Source organism: Vombatus ursinus, unplaced genomic scaffold, assembly GCF_900497805.2.
Source record: "Vombatus ursinus unplaced genomic scaffold, bare-nosed wombat genome assembly UNPS02014810.1, whole genome shotgun sequence".
Taxonomy (NCBI): Eukaryota; Metazoa; Chordata; class Mammalia; order Diprotodontia; family Vombatidae; genus Vombatus; species Vombatus ursinus.
Window position 1 is genome coordinate 41,663,384 of NW_020954588.1, and position 17,457 is coordinate 41,680,840.

The 17,457-nt window shown below is 46.8% G+C and overlaps 2 protein-coding genes across 3 annotated transcripts in view; both read right to left on the reverse strand.

Annotated features, from left to right (window-relative positions):
- The window catches only part of GFM1 (G elongation factor mitochondrial 1), a 46,780-nt gene extending 41,896 nt beyond the window's left edge, over positions 1 to 4,884 (reverse strand). Inside the window, exons 1-2 of the mRNA XM_027875834.1 lie at positions 4,781 to 4,884; positions 284 to 433 (exon numbers count right to left, since the gene is read on the reverse strand). Of these exons, the coding sequence (XP_027731635.1) occupies positions 284 to 433; positions 4,781 to 4,840 (210 nt within the window). The 5' untranslated portion in view covers positions 4,841 to 4,884. The remainder of the gene's footprint in view (positions 1 to 283; positions 434 to 4,780) is intronic.
- Positions 4,885 to 14,255: 9,371 nt separating this feature from the next.
- Positions 14,256 to 17,457, reverse strand: part of MLF1 (myeloid leukemia factor 1) — a 51,622-nt gene continuing 48,420 nt past the window's right edge. For both annotated transcript variants that reach the window (XM_027875960.1, XM_027875959.1), the window contains 2 exons: positions 15,883 to 16,021; positions 14,256 to 14,377 (listed from right to left, as the gene is read on the reverse strand). In XM_027875960.1, the coding sequence (XP_027731761.1) occupies positions 14,272 to 14,377; positions 15,883 to 16,021 (245 nt within the window). In that variant the 3' untranslated portion in view covers positions 14,256 to 14,271. The remainder of the gene's footprint in view (positions 14,378 to 15,882; positions 16,022 to 17,457) is intronic.

Below are 17,457 nucleotides of genomic sequence, written 5' to 3' on the forward strand. Positions count from 1 at the left end.
ATCAACATGACCTTTCTCCTTTGTACTCCCCAAGAACTTAGGTTTTTACTTTCTTTTTTTAAAATTTTTTTTAATTAATTAACTTTTTTTTAGGTTTTTTACTTTTATCAAAATGTAGCTGAACACTGCCAGAGGTAAAAAAAAAAATCATGTTTCTATTTTAAAGTGTATTGGTTTTTTTTTTCTTTTTTAGTGGAGTCTCGTAAGCCATGATGGAAATGCAGCTGTCAGAGCAGTGACCAATCACCCCGTGTCTGGAATGTGGGGCCACAGCGCCTCCTACCTCGTGCATCTTCGCTATTCTTCCAGTGTAGTAAAGCACTCGCTCAGTTAATGTTGTTTTCCCGGAATCGATGTGAGCAGAAATGCCAATGTTGCGGATCCTCTCATTAGGAACAACTCCTGAACACCATCGACAACTCTTCCAATTCACCTGAAAAAACAGGACAGGGTCGGCTCCACTTTCAAATCTACAAAGAGGCAATTAGGGTTGGCTCCATGGGCAGGCCTTCCTCCAGCACAGGACGACAGACACCATGTCACTCAGAACAGGGAGAACAGAGACAACAGAAAAGCAGGCCCCGGGCTGCTAGGGCTGACACACGGCCTCACAGGCAACAGGAGGGGACTGGGCCAGATCCCCAGACTTCCCTGGCACTGAGGTGAGGCAAAACAGTGAATGAAACTCATCCTCCCATCTGTGGTACGTTTCTTCAGTGTATATTGTGAGGGAGGATTTTACAAAACCATCATAGGCTACTTATTCTATTAACATTGAAGCTCTGTAGCTCACTTTCCCTTTCTTTGTGAAGTCATCCTTCATCAGAATGAAAGCACAGATATTTTCCTCTTCATCTCCTTCACCCTGCTGCATTTGGGGTCCCCTCCTTGTTGCTTAGTGGTTACATGTGCCCTGCAGGGTCCAAGCTGTCCCTCGGCCACGTGGTACATGCTCCTCTCATGTTCTCACGTGAGCAGCCAGCACGTACTTTTTGAGCACCTACCATATGCCAGGCTCCGTGCTGGATGCTGAGGATACAGGACAAAATAAACAGGCCCTGCTCTCAAGGAGCTTACCTCCCGTCAGGGAAGGTAACAAACACACGTAACTAGATTTATGAAAACATGTGTAAAATAAAGGCAAGGCCATTTTTGGAGGGAAGTTCTAACCATTTTGGGAGGACTTTCCATGGAAGTTGGAGAGAGAGGGCTTTGGAAGTGTGGAAGAGAGCCGAGAAAAAGGCCCAGAGACAGACGATGAATGACTCATGTGAGGGAAAGCCAGAAGGCCAGTTTGCTAGAACATGGAATGCTGAGAGGCAGATGATACATAATAATGCTGTAAAGGCAGGTAAAAGGCTTTAAATGTATAACCGAAGCTTATATTTGGTCTTAGAATCCATGGGGAACCACTGGAGTTTACTGAGGACAGAAGAGCAATATGGTCAGACATGAACTGTCTTTCTTTCTTTTTTTTTTGGTGAGGCAATTGGGGTTAAGTGACTTGCCCAGGGTCACAACAGCTAATAAGTGTCAAGTGTCTGGTCTGAGGCTGGATTTGAACTCAGGTCCTCCTGACTCCAAGGCCAGAGCTCTATCCACTGTGCCACCTAGCTGCCTCTTGAACTGTATTTCAAGAAAATCTCTTTGGCAGCCATGGATAAGACAGACTGGACAGGGAAGGGACTTAAGACTAACTGTAAGGCCACTGCAAAGATCTGAACTCGAGTGGGGTCGTGGCCACAGCAGAAAGGTGGCTTCCGAAGCCATTCGCTAAGAGCTGCCTCTTCTCTCCTCACCTCAAATCCCTCGGCCATCTCGCCGTCCCCTACAATCTCCTCCTTCATCCGTGGGTCACACGAAGACGTGTATCTTCTTGCCAATGTGAAACCCTCTAAATGCAATGTGACTTCTCACAATCCAGCTTCCGACCTCATCATCCCAACCAAACTGCTCTCCCCAAAGTTCCCACTGATCTCATAGCTGTCAAACTCAATGGCCTTTTCCAGGCCTCATCCTTCTGGATCTCTCTGAGGCCTCCGGCACTGTCGATCACTCCCTCGTCCTCTCTAGGTTTCTGGGATATCCCCCCTCTCCTGGTTCTCCTCCTACCTCTCTGACCGCCCCCCTTCAGTCTCCTTTGCTAGACCCCCCTCCAGATCACGCCCTCACACCCTAGGTGTCCCTCAGGGCCCTGTCCTGGACCCTCTTCTCTCCTCCCTCTACACTGCTTCCCTTGGGGGTCACATCAGCTCCCCTTGATTTAATGACCATCTCCAAGGTGACGGTTCTCAGATCTTCCTATCCTGCCCCAGCCTCTGTGGACCTCCAGTCTCACATCACCAGCTGTCTTCCGGACTTCTCTAACTAGACATCCCATAGACCTCTTCAGCAAACGTGCCCAAGCCAGAACTGACTTTCTCTTTCCCCCTAAATCCTCCCCATTGCGAACTGCCCTATTACTGTAGAGGGCAACACCACCCTCCCAGTTCCTCAGGCTCCCAAGCCAGGAGTCAGCCTGGGTTCCTCACTGCCTCTCACCCCTCACATCTAAGCTGTAACTCCCTCTCTTAACTCCCTCCAGATCCCTTTCATGTGTTATCTTCTCACGTCAGACAGTAAACTCCTTGAGGGCAGGGACTGATTTCCTTTTTCCTCCTATGAGCATCCCCAGTGCTTAGCAGAGCAGCTGGCACACAATAAACACTTAATAAATGCTTCTTGCTTGACGGACTGCATGACCTTACAATCCAGCCACACCAGTCCATCACCCTTGCCAGGTGTCCTTCCCCAGCTTCCAAAGGAGGCCTTTCCCAGGCTCTCCCCACCCTCTGCTCCTGCCTTCCCTTCCCTTGGCCCAGTGAGCTGAGATTATGTTCATCACCTCCCCTCCCCCTCACCAGAATGGGAGCTCCCTAAGGGAAGGATGGGGCTTTGCCTTTCCCAGGATCTATCACCTGGCACCTAGCCCTAAAGAGAAATTCTTGTTGACTGAATAGGTTGAGTATGTTTTAGACCCAGAAACCTCGCCCAGCCTCACTCACCTAAACTAGCAGCTGAATTCAGTTCCCTGTGGCAAATACTACCTTCTGGATGTGAAAGGAGCTTCTGATCAGTAGAGGCTACCCTGCCTGTGTGGGCAAGTGAGAGGAGGCTGAGGGCAAGCTTCTGCCAGACGTCACAGGTTCAAAACTACAGACGATAAATGCATCCATTGCTTCCCTGGGTTTTCTGGGTACAAAGCATTACTTACTGCGCCATTCGCAAAGCTGACAGCTTTAAGGCAGCCCAAGAAAGAGGTGAGGCGGGTTACCTAAGTAAAAACACTGCATGAAACGGGGTTTCCTTTATTCCTTTGGACAAGAAACACGTTTTTCCATCACGTAGGCCCAAGATGTCTCACAAGTCAACTTCCAAAAGGCTGCACCACAGATGGGCTGATCAGGGGAATCCGCGGACTCAAAGCTCACCCTGGCTGACAGCTCCCCCAGCCCCAGAAACCAAGCCAGCAAGTGGACTGGATAGATCCGTGGCCCCCTTGTCTGTCAACCCACGGAAAAAAATAAAAAAGGGTCTGTCTCTCTCTCTCTCCTGCCCTCCTCCCGCTCTCTGTTCTTCCACCCCAAACCCGGAGGTGAAGAGAAGAGAGAAAGGGCAGAGGAGGCGGCACGAGGACTTGTGTCGGGGCACAGATCCCCAGCCCCAGCACCGAGGGATGACGACAAATCTTCATTCGGTGCAAGAGAAAGAGCACCGCATCCCAGGTCAAAGCCAGCCTCAGACACTCACTGGCTGTGCCATCCTTGGCCAGTCATCGAACCCCTGTCTGCCTCAGTTTCCCCACGGTTAAAAAAAGAGCTAATAACAGCACCGACCTCCCAGAGTTACTGTGAGGATCAAATGAGATACTCATGTTTGCGCCCCGCAAACAGTAGATGCCATATGAATGCCACCGCTATTGTTAGTTGAAGTTTCCAAAACACTTTACATACATTCATCTCGGCTGGGCTTCTCAATAACCCTGCTTGATTCGTTTGTAAATAAATATTCGGTATTACATAACTACACTTAAGTAACACAAATACGGCGTTCACAAAAAGCGGTCCGTGCAGGGCGTCACCTCGCCGTGACAGCTGCGATTTCCGCGGCTTTCTCTACCCGGCAGCCTCGGAGCCCTCCCGCCGCGCCGCGCCGCGGGCCGGCAGTCCACCCCGACGCCGCGGGACGGCGCTTCGGCGACGGCCGGCAGTCCACCCCGACGCCGCGGGACGGCGCTTCGGCGACGGCCGGCAGTCCTGCCGCGCCCGGCTCTCCGCCACCCCGCCCGCTCGACACACCTGGACACCGAGGCACGCCGGGCCGGCCGCAGAGACCAGGGCCGGCGCGGGGCCCGAACCGCAACGCTCGCGCGGCGCTCTGCTCGCGGCGCGTCCAAAGCGCTTCGGGCTCGCAAAGCGCTCGACTCACACCGTCTCATTTGTTATTCGCGGCCACGCGGGCAGAGAGGTTCTGCGTCACTCCCGTCTCAGGGATGGGGAAACTGAGGCCCAGGGAGGTTCGGGGGCGCGGCCGGCCGGTGCTACACCCCCTCCCCACCTCCCCCAGCCCAAAGCCGGGTAGAGACCGGCCCGAGGTCGGCTGGTGAGATTTGAACCTAGGCCGCCGGAGGTCGGGGGACCCTCCCCCCCCCCCCCCCCCCCCCCCCCCGGGCCTCGGGCCCCACGTGGGGAAACTGAGGAGGGGGCGGGGCAGCGCTGCCGAAGGTCACCCCGCCCCGTACCTGCCTCCCGGGCCGAGGCCCGCGCCCGCCCAGCGCCGCCCGGACTCGGAGCAGCCACATCGCGGGATTGTCAGTCAGACGGACGGACGGACGGACGGACGAACACACGCACTCCCGGCGTCTCCCGGCCCAGGCAGCTCCACACGCAGGCGCAGCACGAGCCGCTCAAAGTCACGCCGGGCTCCGGCCGCTCACTTCCGGACCGGCGAGGCCGGGCTCGAACACTTCCGGAGCAAAGGACAGTAAAGAGGCTGGGCCTGCACGAAGGCCTTCTGAGGGAGCTCGGGGCTCCGAGCGGCGCCGCGCCCCCTGCTGGCCGGAAGGAGCGCTGCAGGCGCGCCGGAGCCGCGGGCGGAGCGGGCGCCACTCTGGGTCTGGACGGTGCGCGGCGGGATCCCCCTCCAGGGTTGCCCCGCGGCGATAGCCGGCATCCCGGGCTGGCCCCGCGGGGGTTACGCTGCCCCCCCCACGAAGAGAGGGAGCACCCCGCTACCCCATCCTCTCCCCTTCCCACCTCCATCACCTCCTCCTCCAGTGCCCATTCCCTCTTCACTGCATCAACCAACCACTCAACATTGATTAAGCACCTACTGTGTGCCTGGCACTGCGCTAAGCGCTGGGGAGACAAAAAGAGGCAGAAGAGTCCCTGCCTTCAAGGAGCTTACAGTCTAACGGGGGGGGCAGCACGCAAACAAACATACACGAAGGGAGCTGTGTACGGGGTAAATCGGAGCTACCTGATGGAGAAAAGGCTTGGAGAAGGCTGGTGGAGCGTGGTGGAAAGGGACGTGTGCTGTGCCTGTGAGTTAGGAGAGGTCTGGTTTTCCAAATTTACTAATTAAAAGCTGGAGATAAAGTTTGCAGATTACTCTACAAATATCTCATTTTATCCATGGAAGGACCTTAGAAGGTAGATGTTATGACTATCATCTCCATTTTTACAGCTGGGGAAACTAAGGCATGGAGAGATTTAAAGGACTTACCTAAGGTCTAACAGTCAATAAGTATCTGAGGCGGAATTCAAACTCAGTCTTCCTGCTTCTAGGTCCAGCACTCTGTTCACTGGGCCACTTTATGTAATTGTGTATAGATTATTAATAAGTAAGGCTGTTTCCTCATCTGTAAAATGGGGATGATATTTTGTACCTACTCCACATGGTTGTTGTCAAATTCAATTGAAACAACACACAAGATGCTTTGCAAATCTTAAGATGATGTGTAAATATCACTATTATTACAAAGAAGGAAACTGAGGCACAGGAGGAAAGTGAGTCCAGTTCAGAGTCACAGAGAGGTAGTGACAGAGCTGGACCCAAATCCAGGTCTCCTGAGCCCCAGGATATCCTGAATTCCATGCCAAGCTCTCCTCAAGGTGCCTTCAAATCCTGATACACTGTGATTCCATGGTTATTTTAGGAAGGGTGGCTACGTGTCAGAGCCCGAGTACCTGTGGGAGCTCTGCTTCTCACGCTCCCTGGCTTGTGACTGGAGTTCTTTTTGCAGAAGTGGTGATCCTTGGCCCAGTCTCAGCACTGGCCGCTTGTGGGCAAGAGTACCTCCAGCAGCACTTGTCCAGCGAGGTCCCCAGAGAAACTCAGACACTCAATTCAGCCTTCGGTGGAGGACACTTAGGTCTTCCATGGGTCATCACGGGTTTGGATTATGCTTTTCTGCTTGGAAATGTTTTCTTTACACCAACCCCAAATCTGCATCTTTACATCTTCCCCACCTTGCCCCCAGCTCCGTCCTAAACAATCTAATCTTTTCCCCACTTGATAGCCCTTCACTCAAATCCAGTTTATGAGCAAGTCAAGACGTCACCCTGTGATGTCACTGGTTTCCTGCAATGAAGGAGGAACAACAGTCCTTCACACACTTGAAAGCCGCTATCGTCTTCCACCCCTCCCCGCCGCCAAGGCTTCTCCTGATTCCCACTTCCTTGGGCTGATTCTGGGTCTGAGTCTCTCCCGGATGCTGGGGAAAGGCTTCTGTGAGGTAATGACAAGAAATCAAATGAAGACGGGCTGTTTCAGAGTCAAGTCACTGGTCTTATTTTTCCATGAAAGAACTTGCAGTCTTTGGGAGATGAGGATGTCAGATCGATACACTCACAAAGGGATGGAAGCTCAGAGTGTACCACAGACCACCCGGACAAAACAGATGAAGAGTCTGGGAAACACCAGAAGCCTGGCACAGGGTGGTCCTTATAGCAGTGCAGAGGAACTTCAATCAGCCAGGCATCTATTGCAGCTCTCCACAAAAGGCAGAGCAGCTGGTGACCTTTTACTCTGAATGATAATGTCATCCTTCCAAAGGGCGAGCTGATAAGAGGAAATTCTTTGCTGGGTCTGATTCGCACCTACAGAATGGAACTGATTGCTAGGGTGGAAGTGATGGGAAGCTTGGGGGGAAAGCATCTCTCCCTCCTCAAGTTTTGGTTTTAAAGAGAGGAAAACTGTCCAGAGTCTGACAACTATGGACTTTATGTGAACCGATCTCAAAGGGTTCAGAGAAGGGATGGGTAGGAAGGAGCATAGATACTTCAATTCTACAGGGGAAGTCAACAGAAGGATGTTTGTGCTCTCAAGCATGAAATTCTGAAGACACAAAAAGAAACAATTCCAGTGATTAGGAAAGAAAAACAGGAGTTAGCTGAAGATACCCATGTGGATACATAGAAAACTCACCAACTGATTTCTAGAGGGAGATTTCCTCAGCAGCATGAGTCTTTTTTTTTCTTTTTTCCATTATATATAAAGATAATTTTAATGCTCATTTTTACAAAATTTTGGGTTCCAAATTTTTCTCCTTCCCTCTTCTCCCCTCTTCCTAAAATGGTAAAGAATTCTATATTAGTTATATATGTGCAATCATGCAAAACATATTTCCATATTAGTCAAGTGAAAGAAGAAACAGGCCAAAAGGGAAAAAACATGCAAAAAAAAATAAAGTGAAAATAGTATTCTTCAATTTGCATTCAGACTCCACCAGTTCTTTCTCTGGATGCGGATAGCATTTTCCATCACGACTGCTTTGTAATTTTCTTGGATCATTGTATTGCTGAGAAGAGCTAAGTCTTTCATAGTTGCTCGTCACACATTGTTTTTGTTGTTACTGTGTGTCATGTTCTCCTGGTTCTGCTCATTTCACTTTTCATCAGTTCATGTAAGTCTTTCCAGGGTTTTCTGAAATCTGCCTGCTCATCATTTCTTACTGCACAATAGTATTCCATTTACATTCATATACCACAGCTGATTCTTGGAGAAGGAAAGTTACCAACATGACCCCAACAGCTGATGAACTAGAGCCATGTTATGAGGGCCAAGAGATGACCTTACCTTTCCAAGCCTCCTTGATATTTCTAAACTCCAAGTACATCCACAAACACGAAGATCCACATACCTGTAAGACCTTAGACTATTCCTCTGTACACAGCTAGATGAGAGGGGCTAAGTACTGAAATCAAGAAAGAAAAAACTGGACAACAGTAGAGAAATGTATATTTGGGGCACCATGATGTCTCACTGGACCAGAAAAGGTATACCCTCTATAGACATCACCCTTGGAAAGGAATCATCTGGTCTATTTCGAAGATTCTGCTCAATTCTAGTCTTTTCTTCAAGGATAAAGTTCTCTATTTCATTAAATGACTATTTCTTCCTCTGTAGGAATAGACAGTCAATCGTCAACTTCTGTGGGGGTAATATTCCTAGAAAATGGCTCAAAAGCAAAAACTGCAAATATGGATACATTGCACTCATGAAAATATAGGGGGTTAGGTTCCTGCAACCACCCAAAACTGTGACCTTTCAGGAGGGATTGCTAAAAATACACTTTTCTGTATGCATTTCTTTATAACAAGACATTAATTCTGATAATAAGTACTTTTCCCAAAACAGTAACCATAAAATCACCCATAAGATGCAATATATACAAAGTAAAATTGCTAACATGCAAAACACTTTTTCTTGCTAGTAATTCCCTAGAATTCTGTGACTTTTGTGCTAACACCTCAATTAAAAAAACACATCAATTTCAGACAACATTCACTTTTCATGAAACATGAAATCCACAGGACCGTAAATACTTTCTTCCTTTCTGCGGCCACACCAAGTAGTCAGTTGGTTACTACCAAGCTTACAGCCCACAGTGGATGCAGACATTACAGCAGGAAGTTTATCTAACACCTTTGTTTTCTCACCAAGTCCCATCACTGACTTTGCACACTTGGACTTAGAGCCCCAAGGATTTGTACTATGCTTTGGGGGCACAATTACAACACAGAACTTGAGTTTTAAAGGCAAACAATGAAAATATGCAACAAATGCATGAGGAGCTCTTTACAACACGAAGACGAACTAGAGCCATGAAGCACCAGTAGGTTACCGACAGCTTCACAAGCCTGCCCACACCACGCCTCTCCTCTACTGCGAATAGCTGAAGATGTGCATGGTTGCCAACACAAAAGTGAAAATGAGGTTACTAACAAAATCATAGGACTGCTTGATGCTCAGAAACTTCCACTTGGGAATGTTGAGGATTGACTGTCCTCCGTTTTCCTTGGTAAGCTCTGTGATCTGCAGCTGACTGTGATTCCTTGGTACTTGAATCCTTTCTTACTGTCTGCTTGCAGCATTTTTCTTGACCTGGAAGCTCTAGATTTTGGCTTAGATGTTACTGGGAGTTTTCTTTTGGGGATTTCTTTTAAGAGATGACCAGTATATTCTTTCTAGTTTTAATTTGCCCTCTGGTTCTAAGACAGTGGGGCAATTTTCTTTCTGCTGCCCTGCCCGGTTTCAATTCCATGGAACAGGATGCCCCCTTGCTGGGTCCCCCCTAATGTCCTGTAACCCCCTCCAGCTTTCCTGCCTTCTTTTATGTGTCTTCCCCCTTTAAACTGTAAGCTCACTGAGGGCAGGGACTGTCCTTTTTATTAATTGTATTCCCAGCACTTAACACAGTGTTTGGCACCTTGCAGGTGCTTAATGAATGTTTATTGGATTGACTTGGATTTAGAACCCCCCTTTTCTTCTGGTTTTGTGTCTTTGCCATTTTGGTTTTTTTACTCATTTTTTCAATTAACTTCCTAAATTTGTTATTTGTGATAGAGCCAGGTGCTGAGCATTACGTGTTTTTTGTTTTGTTTTGTTTTTAAGGCAATTGGGGTTAAGTGACTTGCCCAGGGTCACATAGCTAATAAGTGTCAAGTGTTTGGTCTGAGATGGGATTTGAACTCAGGTCCTCCTGACTTCAGGGCCGGTGCTCTATCCACTGCCCCACCTAGCTGCCCCTTCTGAGCACTTATGGAGAGAATGTCTGGGATGTGCTCAGTCCTTTGTTCTTTTGGTTCACCCTGGCGTTTTCTCCTTGTGTTGAGTACTATGTTCAAGGATCTCAGGGGACAGTTCAGATTAGGAATCCACAAGCTTTCACTGTGCCAGGGCCAAGTGTCCTCACTGCCTTCCTGGGCTGAGCTCCCACGAGGGTTTGTGTCAGACAACACAACTGTGAGCTTACTCCAGTGGAGTTCCAGTAGATGGCTGCTGGCACCAGCCACCACTGGCTAGCTAGGAGATGCTGCAGGCTCCCTGCCCTTTTATTCTGCTGCAGGCTTCAGATGGCAGGGCTCAGGGTTGGATCTGAAACCCTGCCTCTGCTCTTGGAGGCAGAGCCACAGAGGAATACTTACTCCTGCTCCTGGGGCAGTACTCAGCCTCAGCCCCTCTCTGGACCCTCCTTGCCCTGACCCACCACCCCTAGGGGAGGTCCCTTCCTCAGTCCACACTGAATCTGAGACCCAGCTGATTTCTCAGTCCCCAGCTGCTAATGCCTTCCAACTTGAGAGTCCCTTCTACTTTAAATATACCATTTGTACCTATTTACATGCTGTCTTACTGACTGATTAAACTGTGAGCTCCTTGAGGGTGGACTTCTTGTCTTTGTTTAGCCAGTTCTTAGCACATTGCCCAGCACAGACCAGGCACTTTGCTTGTAGATTAACTAGTCTAGTAGCCAGACCTGACCACAGCACACCACATACAAACTGATCAGGGAAGAATACAATCCTGGGGCTGTCACAGCCCTCTCTATGGGCACTATACTTCCACTAATGTCATTAAAGATTTTGTAGCACAGCATTTGGCATTTAGTAGGAGCTTAATAAGTACTTGTTGAGGTGAACTGAAATGTCATCCTGTTGACTCACGTTGGGTATTTTTTCTACTAAAACTTGTTGAACTTTGGTTGGCACAGAACTCATTATTCCCACACATTTTTCCATCCAGCCCTGCACAGGAGTGCAGGCGAGGGATCTAATTTTACATTCATCTACATTAAAGGCTGCCCTGTCAGATAAGACCCATCGTTCTAGCACACAGGTTCAGCGGAAGCTATGCATCTCTAAATGCTGTCTTGGATGATTACTACTACCATCAGGGGAAATCTGATGGGTGGAAGGATGGAACAATTACCAAGATCTCTCTCATTCCTCCCACAAGAAATTTCTCATTTGTGGCTGTGATGTTGCCCTTCTTGAACAAGGGGCTTGCTCAGGGCGGTAACCAAGGTCAAAGAACTTCTTTTATGGGACCTTAATCCATTTCCCCTCCTCAGCCTGCCTCCCCGAAAACGTGACAACGATCACCTGGTAGGCTTAGCAAGGCTGATTGTCCTGGGAGATTTCTCTGTTGTATCCCTCCCTTACCCCCAAGTAATGGGAGTTTTAACAGAGGCTGTTGGCAGTGCCTTTATATACCCAGGATGCCCTCCATAACCCTTCCTCATTTCCACCCCTTGGAATCATTAGCTTTAACCAAGGCTCAACTGGAATGCTATGAAATAAGGTCTTCCATGACCCTCCCCTCTCCCCCCAATTGGATTTCTTTTATGAATATACAGTACAACTTTAGTAAGAGAAATCACTAAAAGGTCTTTATTATTCATGAAACAGTGAATCTATAGTTTTAGAACAATTAAAGTCCTACCGGACCTGGTTGATGCCCCCATGGTAAAATAAGTAACATTTCTCTTAGTTAGAAATGTTAAAGGTAAGGCCAAAGCTAGCCCTCCGAACAAACACTATGTAAATAAACATTTTAGCACACATTGGGGCTACTTGAAGGAAGTCACCCTCATTGTGACTAGTCCTCATACTTCTTCATTGAGCTCATTCAAGTCCACACACACACACACACACACACACACACACACACACACCCAAAAAATGCCCCTTGCTCCCTTCCCTTGAGACTGGTTATGGGGAAAGATTACCTGCACAAATGATGTTTGACTGAGGGACACAGGTGCTGGGTGGGTAGGTTTTGTAGCATTGTCTTCTCTTTGTTCAGAGTATAGAGATGACATGTGATACCTTTAAAAACTCCTGAGTAACTAGTGACAAGGTATCTCCTTTTAAAATAGGAAGAGGAAAACTGTCAAGGTAGCAGGCAACCTCAGCCTGCAAGTGGGCCCGAGTTCAAGTTGTTTGGCAAGAAAGGTCGTAATCCTGCACTCATCAATACCCCTTGGGTTTGGCCAGGAGGCAGCCACAACCCCCTTGGCACTCCAAGGAGTGGCAGAAACTCCTGAGGGGCTCAAATAGAATGATGTGAAGTAAATGAAGGGAACAGTCAAAGCCGGCTGGCTGAAAGCTACAGGGATCCTCTTCTCTGTATCCTTTATGCTGAGGCCAAAATGAAGCTGGTCAGTTTTTCAAGAGATGCAGGACTCCAGGACCATTAATGAAGGTGTTTGCATTCCAAGCACTGAATGCCAGGAAAGCTTCTTTCCTGGTGTGTTTGTGTGTGTGTGTGTGTGTGTGTGTGTGTGTTCAAGGAGCATGTAAGAAAAGTATCCCCTAATCCAAATTTGGGTTGCAAGTTGAACAAATTATCAGGAAAACGTTTGCTATCTACAAGTACAGAATGAGTCTCACAGCTACGGGAAATGGAGGAGTATCCTTTCCTGACTTATCATTATGTGGCATATGCAGAAAAATCATTTTTGCCCTATGAAACAAAGAGTACAACCAAACAGAATGGGTTAAATTCACCTCTGGACGTGTATAACAACTTAGGTTACCAAGACAGTACACCAAATCAGGAGAAACGTCGCAGGAGGAAGACATTCTAACGATTTTCTTTAACAAACAGCAAAATGTTTTTAGGAGTAAAATGAAGTAACATGTAAAATATTAAACTTGATACATCTGTAGCTTGATGATTTAAAAATGTGAAATGCCCACCAGATTGCCGACCCACATAACAGACAGCTAAAAACAGATGGCTGCAGTATACAAAGGGCAGGTCTCACTCCCCACCCCCATCCCTGCCATTGTCACTACGAGAAGCACAGCTGTATTCACCTTGAGGATAAAGGTCAAGATGATGACCCCTGTTTCTAACCCTAATTCCAAGGCAGTAAATGAGGCTGAATGCTTCTTCTGCCCCTCTATAGAAAAGCATTTCCAGAGTTTCTGAAGAAATAACAAACATGTTCAGGGGAGGGGGGGCAAAGAAATCCTTGAGTTTTATAAGAAAAAAAGAGATTTGTATCTGTAATCTTTAGTGTAGAACTTATGTTTCATGTGGTATAAATTAAAGAGGGCAAAAAAGTATAATAATCAAGCATCTGTATGCATCTCACAGCTGATGATTTTCAGACAATTTATTAGTCAAGTTTTTTAGAATGTCAACCATATTTACTTTCTATATGTTACAAAAAGGTGTGGGGGGGGTCTATCCAGTGAGAAATACGTACTCAAGGGTTACAATCTGAAAGGGGAAAACTCTTGCTCTGTGGGGCAATCTAACATACCAGCTTAAGGAGAACAAGAAAAAGGTCTACGTGGAATTGATGACATAAACCAATGAGACCACATAATATGACAACCCATACCCACTCACAGTCAGAGATATACTTCTCTTGAAAAATAAACCACTTGACTATGACCACATCAAGACCGAGAACTACCAAGAAAGTGACCACAACGAAAGTGAAGAGTCGTCCTAAGGTCTGGGGTAGGCTAACTAAGTCATACCACTAGCCTGTGTTCAACCAAAGCTTTATTAACACAACTCCAGGACCGACAGCCACTGAAAAAAATCTTTTATTTCAAAAGATCTTATTTTCATATAAATTTTATTTGTAGATCATAAAACTAGACACATTAGCCAAACCTGCTTAACATGGCCATAAGAAAGTTAGAAAAGCAAAATTAGCATTTTCTATCTTTAAAGTTTTTTAAATGATGCATGCTTTTGTGCAAACAAACTTAAAAGTGCTTTTCGTGTTAATGATTTCCCTTAATTGGTGAAAACCGGGCACTTATCTTATGTAGCTATCATGGAGCAAGAGCCCCCAAACCCTGGTCGGGGGTAATAAAGCAAGGCAGATAATGATGAGGAACAAGACTGGTCTTGTTCTAGACAGCACCATCCCCTTTGTTCAGTTAAAATGAACAAAATGAAAACTCAAATCAAATGCACAGAAATTTATTTTTTGCTGGATTTGACAGATGATCCCTTTATACGGAGATTTCCCTCAAAAGCCCTTGGTCTTCTCTGGCTTTCAATGGATGATCTTTGGCGAGGTCTCTCCCTGGGTAATACAGACACACACAGAGAAGCAGATGTGTTACTATAGCCCTGAAATGGTGCTATCTTTAGAAAATCAACTCAAGTGTCATAGAATCCACCATGACATCATTCGTTATCTTTTAACAGCCTTAATTTAGCTTTGAAGATTCTGACCCGAGTTTATTTCACTCCACATTAAATCAGAAGAAGCAGTTGCTGTTTTAAAAGAGTGCACTGACACCTTACCAGCCTATAAGCACCTTTCAGTCCCTGCTCTTTGTTTCTGTCTTGCAAAGGACCACTACTAGGATTTCAGCTCTACACTTCATCCAAAAAGTTAGCACCTTCTGCTGGTGTTCAAGAATCTCACATGAAAAATCTACATTGCCACGTCTCAGTCAATGAGATTTTCAAAGCAGGCGAGGGACACAGCTGAGCTACTTAGCAACAGGGTGTATGTGCTCAAGTGTTTCCACTGAAAACATCCCTATTTTAAAAGATTGATGACTTCACTGTGCACAGCTTTCTCCACCAACCTCATCTCCACCCACCCCCATTTAGGAGAATCTTCATGAATTGCTATGGCCAAAAAAAAAGGGTTCTCCATCACCTGGGAGCCAGCCTTCTGGTGACGGTCTGCCTTCAGTTCCTAGGAAGAAAACTAAGTCCTTAACTAACTGCTTAAAAGGTGCTAGCATAGGGGACGCTCGGCCAGTCAAGGCCGCTCTTTACTTTGTAGCCTTCTGCTTGATCCAATGATGGTTCTGTGAAGCCTTCCACCTTCTGCAGCATTCCTCCCAACTCCTACAGCCTAAAACAGATTTCTGTGTAAGGCCTTGTACAGCTTCCCAGAGTTGGAGCGTAAATTCACAAGGACTAGGCATTCTCTTTCCATTCTTTTTGTTTTTAAAACTAAGTCGAAGTGTAAAGTCTAGTCCTTGGTAAAAATAGGTTTAAAAATTAAAGGAAAAAAAACATACCCAAAATGTAGCATAAAATGGGACATCACACCTATGACTCCTTTTTCATTTTGTCCTCAAAGTGATTCCAAATAATTAGCTTCCCCTCTTCCTTCTCCCCATCCCTTCTCCACACAGGGCTTTTTTTTCCCCCTCTGTCCTACACCGTGAGAGAAGAACATGCAGATGCAAATCCAAATATATTCAGGAGTTCAGCAACTACACGAGTGTAGCATTTTTCATCAGCAACTTTGTCTTATGTCTACATCTTGAAGCACAAAATAGCATATGCTCTTTACTTCTTTGAGACACTCAGTCAGTCAGTCAATAAACATTTATTAAGTACCTATTACATGCCACGCACTACGCTAAGCACATTGACAGCTAGTATCATCTAATTCTAAGCTTCAAATTGTTATTCAAAGCATACACACGCACACCCCCCCCAACACAGGCCTAGTATGGGTATGGCCAGCCTGTCACAACAGCCTCACATCTCTGTCACAGCATAAGCATTGTCTATGTTAAAGAGACATACAGCGCAGTCACGTTGGACTTCGTTTGTTACCTTTTAGAAATGTCTTCATAGTTTACTGAACTGTCAGAGTGACCATTTATCAATCTGGAGCTTTCCAAGTTTCTCTTTCCTGAGTGAATGAACTTGAGAATCTGGTTCTGCCATTCATCGTTGAAGTCACGGGCATCAGCTTCAGGAGACACACAAGAGACATCGTTAGGCCTCCAGGGGGAGGGACGCCTACCACTGACCCCGAGCTGGCTTTGACCTCTCCCTCCCTGCTGCACTCCCTAGGAGGGGCCTTAGCGTTCAGGTGTGCTCCTTCTTTCCACTGTGCGCTCATTAAGATGTTTATCCCCCTTCCTTAAATGTCCCTTTTATGTCTTAAATGTTTTGGGAAAATGTGCCTATTTACACCTCACATCAGGTGATACCAAATGCTGAAAGGCATGTCCTACCATGTTGTGGCTTCTACCTGAGGGAAGTAACTGGGCACAGTCATTCAACTATTAAAATCATTATACTCTATTGCTTCTCCTTACCAGAAATTTCATTTTCTAGAACCCCAGTATTTATCTCTACTTCGACTTAAGATTCTGTTTCTGATTCAAAGTCTACACAGAGAGAGCACAGAGTATTGACTGTCTTGAAACTGAACTGTTAATAATGAATGTATATGACAAATCTAAAAATGGAAAATACCCATTTTGCACAGTATCCCGAAACGCCACCAAACATTACACTTCCACTCTCATTAAGAACTAATGATGGAGTGGATTCTGGAAAGATGGCAGAGGTAGGTCCGAAGACTTCAGGCTCTCCAGATTTCCTCCACAAATAAAGCTAGAACATCACCTCAAAGTGACTGGAGAGCAGCAGAAATGAACACAAGTAGGGGTAAAGCAGATTTCCTCCTAAGACAACCTAAGAGGACCCCAGGAAAGACTTGACCTCCAAGAGCAGAGGTCTCGCCTGAGGGAAGCGCAAACACCTCCAGCCAGAGTCTGTGGCATCAACAAACAACACGCCCTGAGGACAGCCTCAGCCTCCAGGATAGGGTCCTGGATAGCATCCCAGGCTGAGGCTGCACAGCACACGCCCAGTGAGGGTTGTAGCAGAGAGGCGGGGACCCTCATTGACTGCGGGCACTTTCAGCAAAGCAGCGTCCCTGGTTTCAGTTTCGGGGCAGAAAGGACAGTTGAAGTTCGCGGCCACCAGATGGACCACAAGAAGCAAAAGAGTCTGTGGAACAGCTTGGCTGGGGGCCCTGGCTGTTGCCTAGGGGTAGAGAGGAGAGTCCAAGGTTGGACCCCACCCCCAATAAAGCTCAGAAAATAACAGTAAGAAGGACCTGAGGCATCATTCCCCACACCTTGGTACTAGAGCTTGATTATAATAATAGCTGCTAAAAATAAAATAGAACAAAATAAAAATAAAAATGAGTAAGCAAAGGAGAAAGAACCCAACCATAGAGAGCTACTATGGGGATAGAGAAGATGTGGGTTCATATTCAGAGGAAGATAGTAGAGCTAAAAAAGCAATCCCTTTTTCAATGAGAAACATCAAAAGGGTCATAAGTTCAAAAGGAGTTCTTGGAAGAACTTAAAAACAACTTTAAAAACGAAT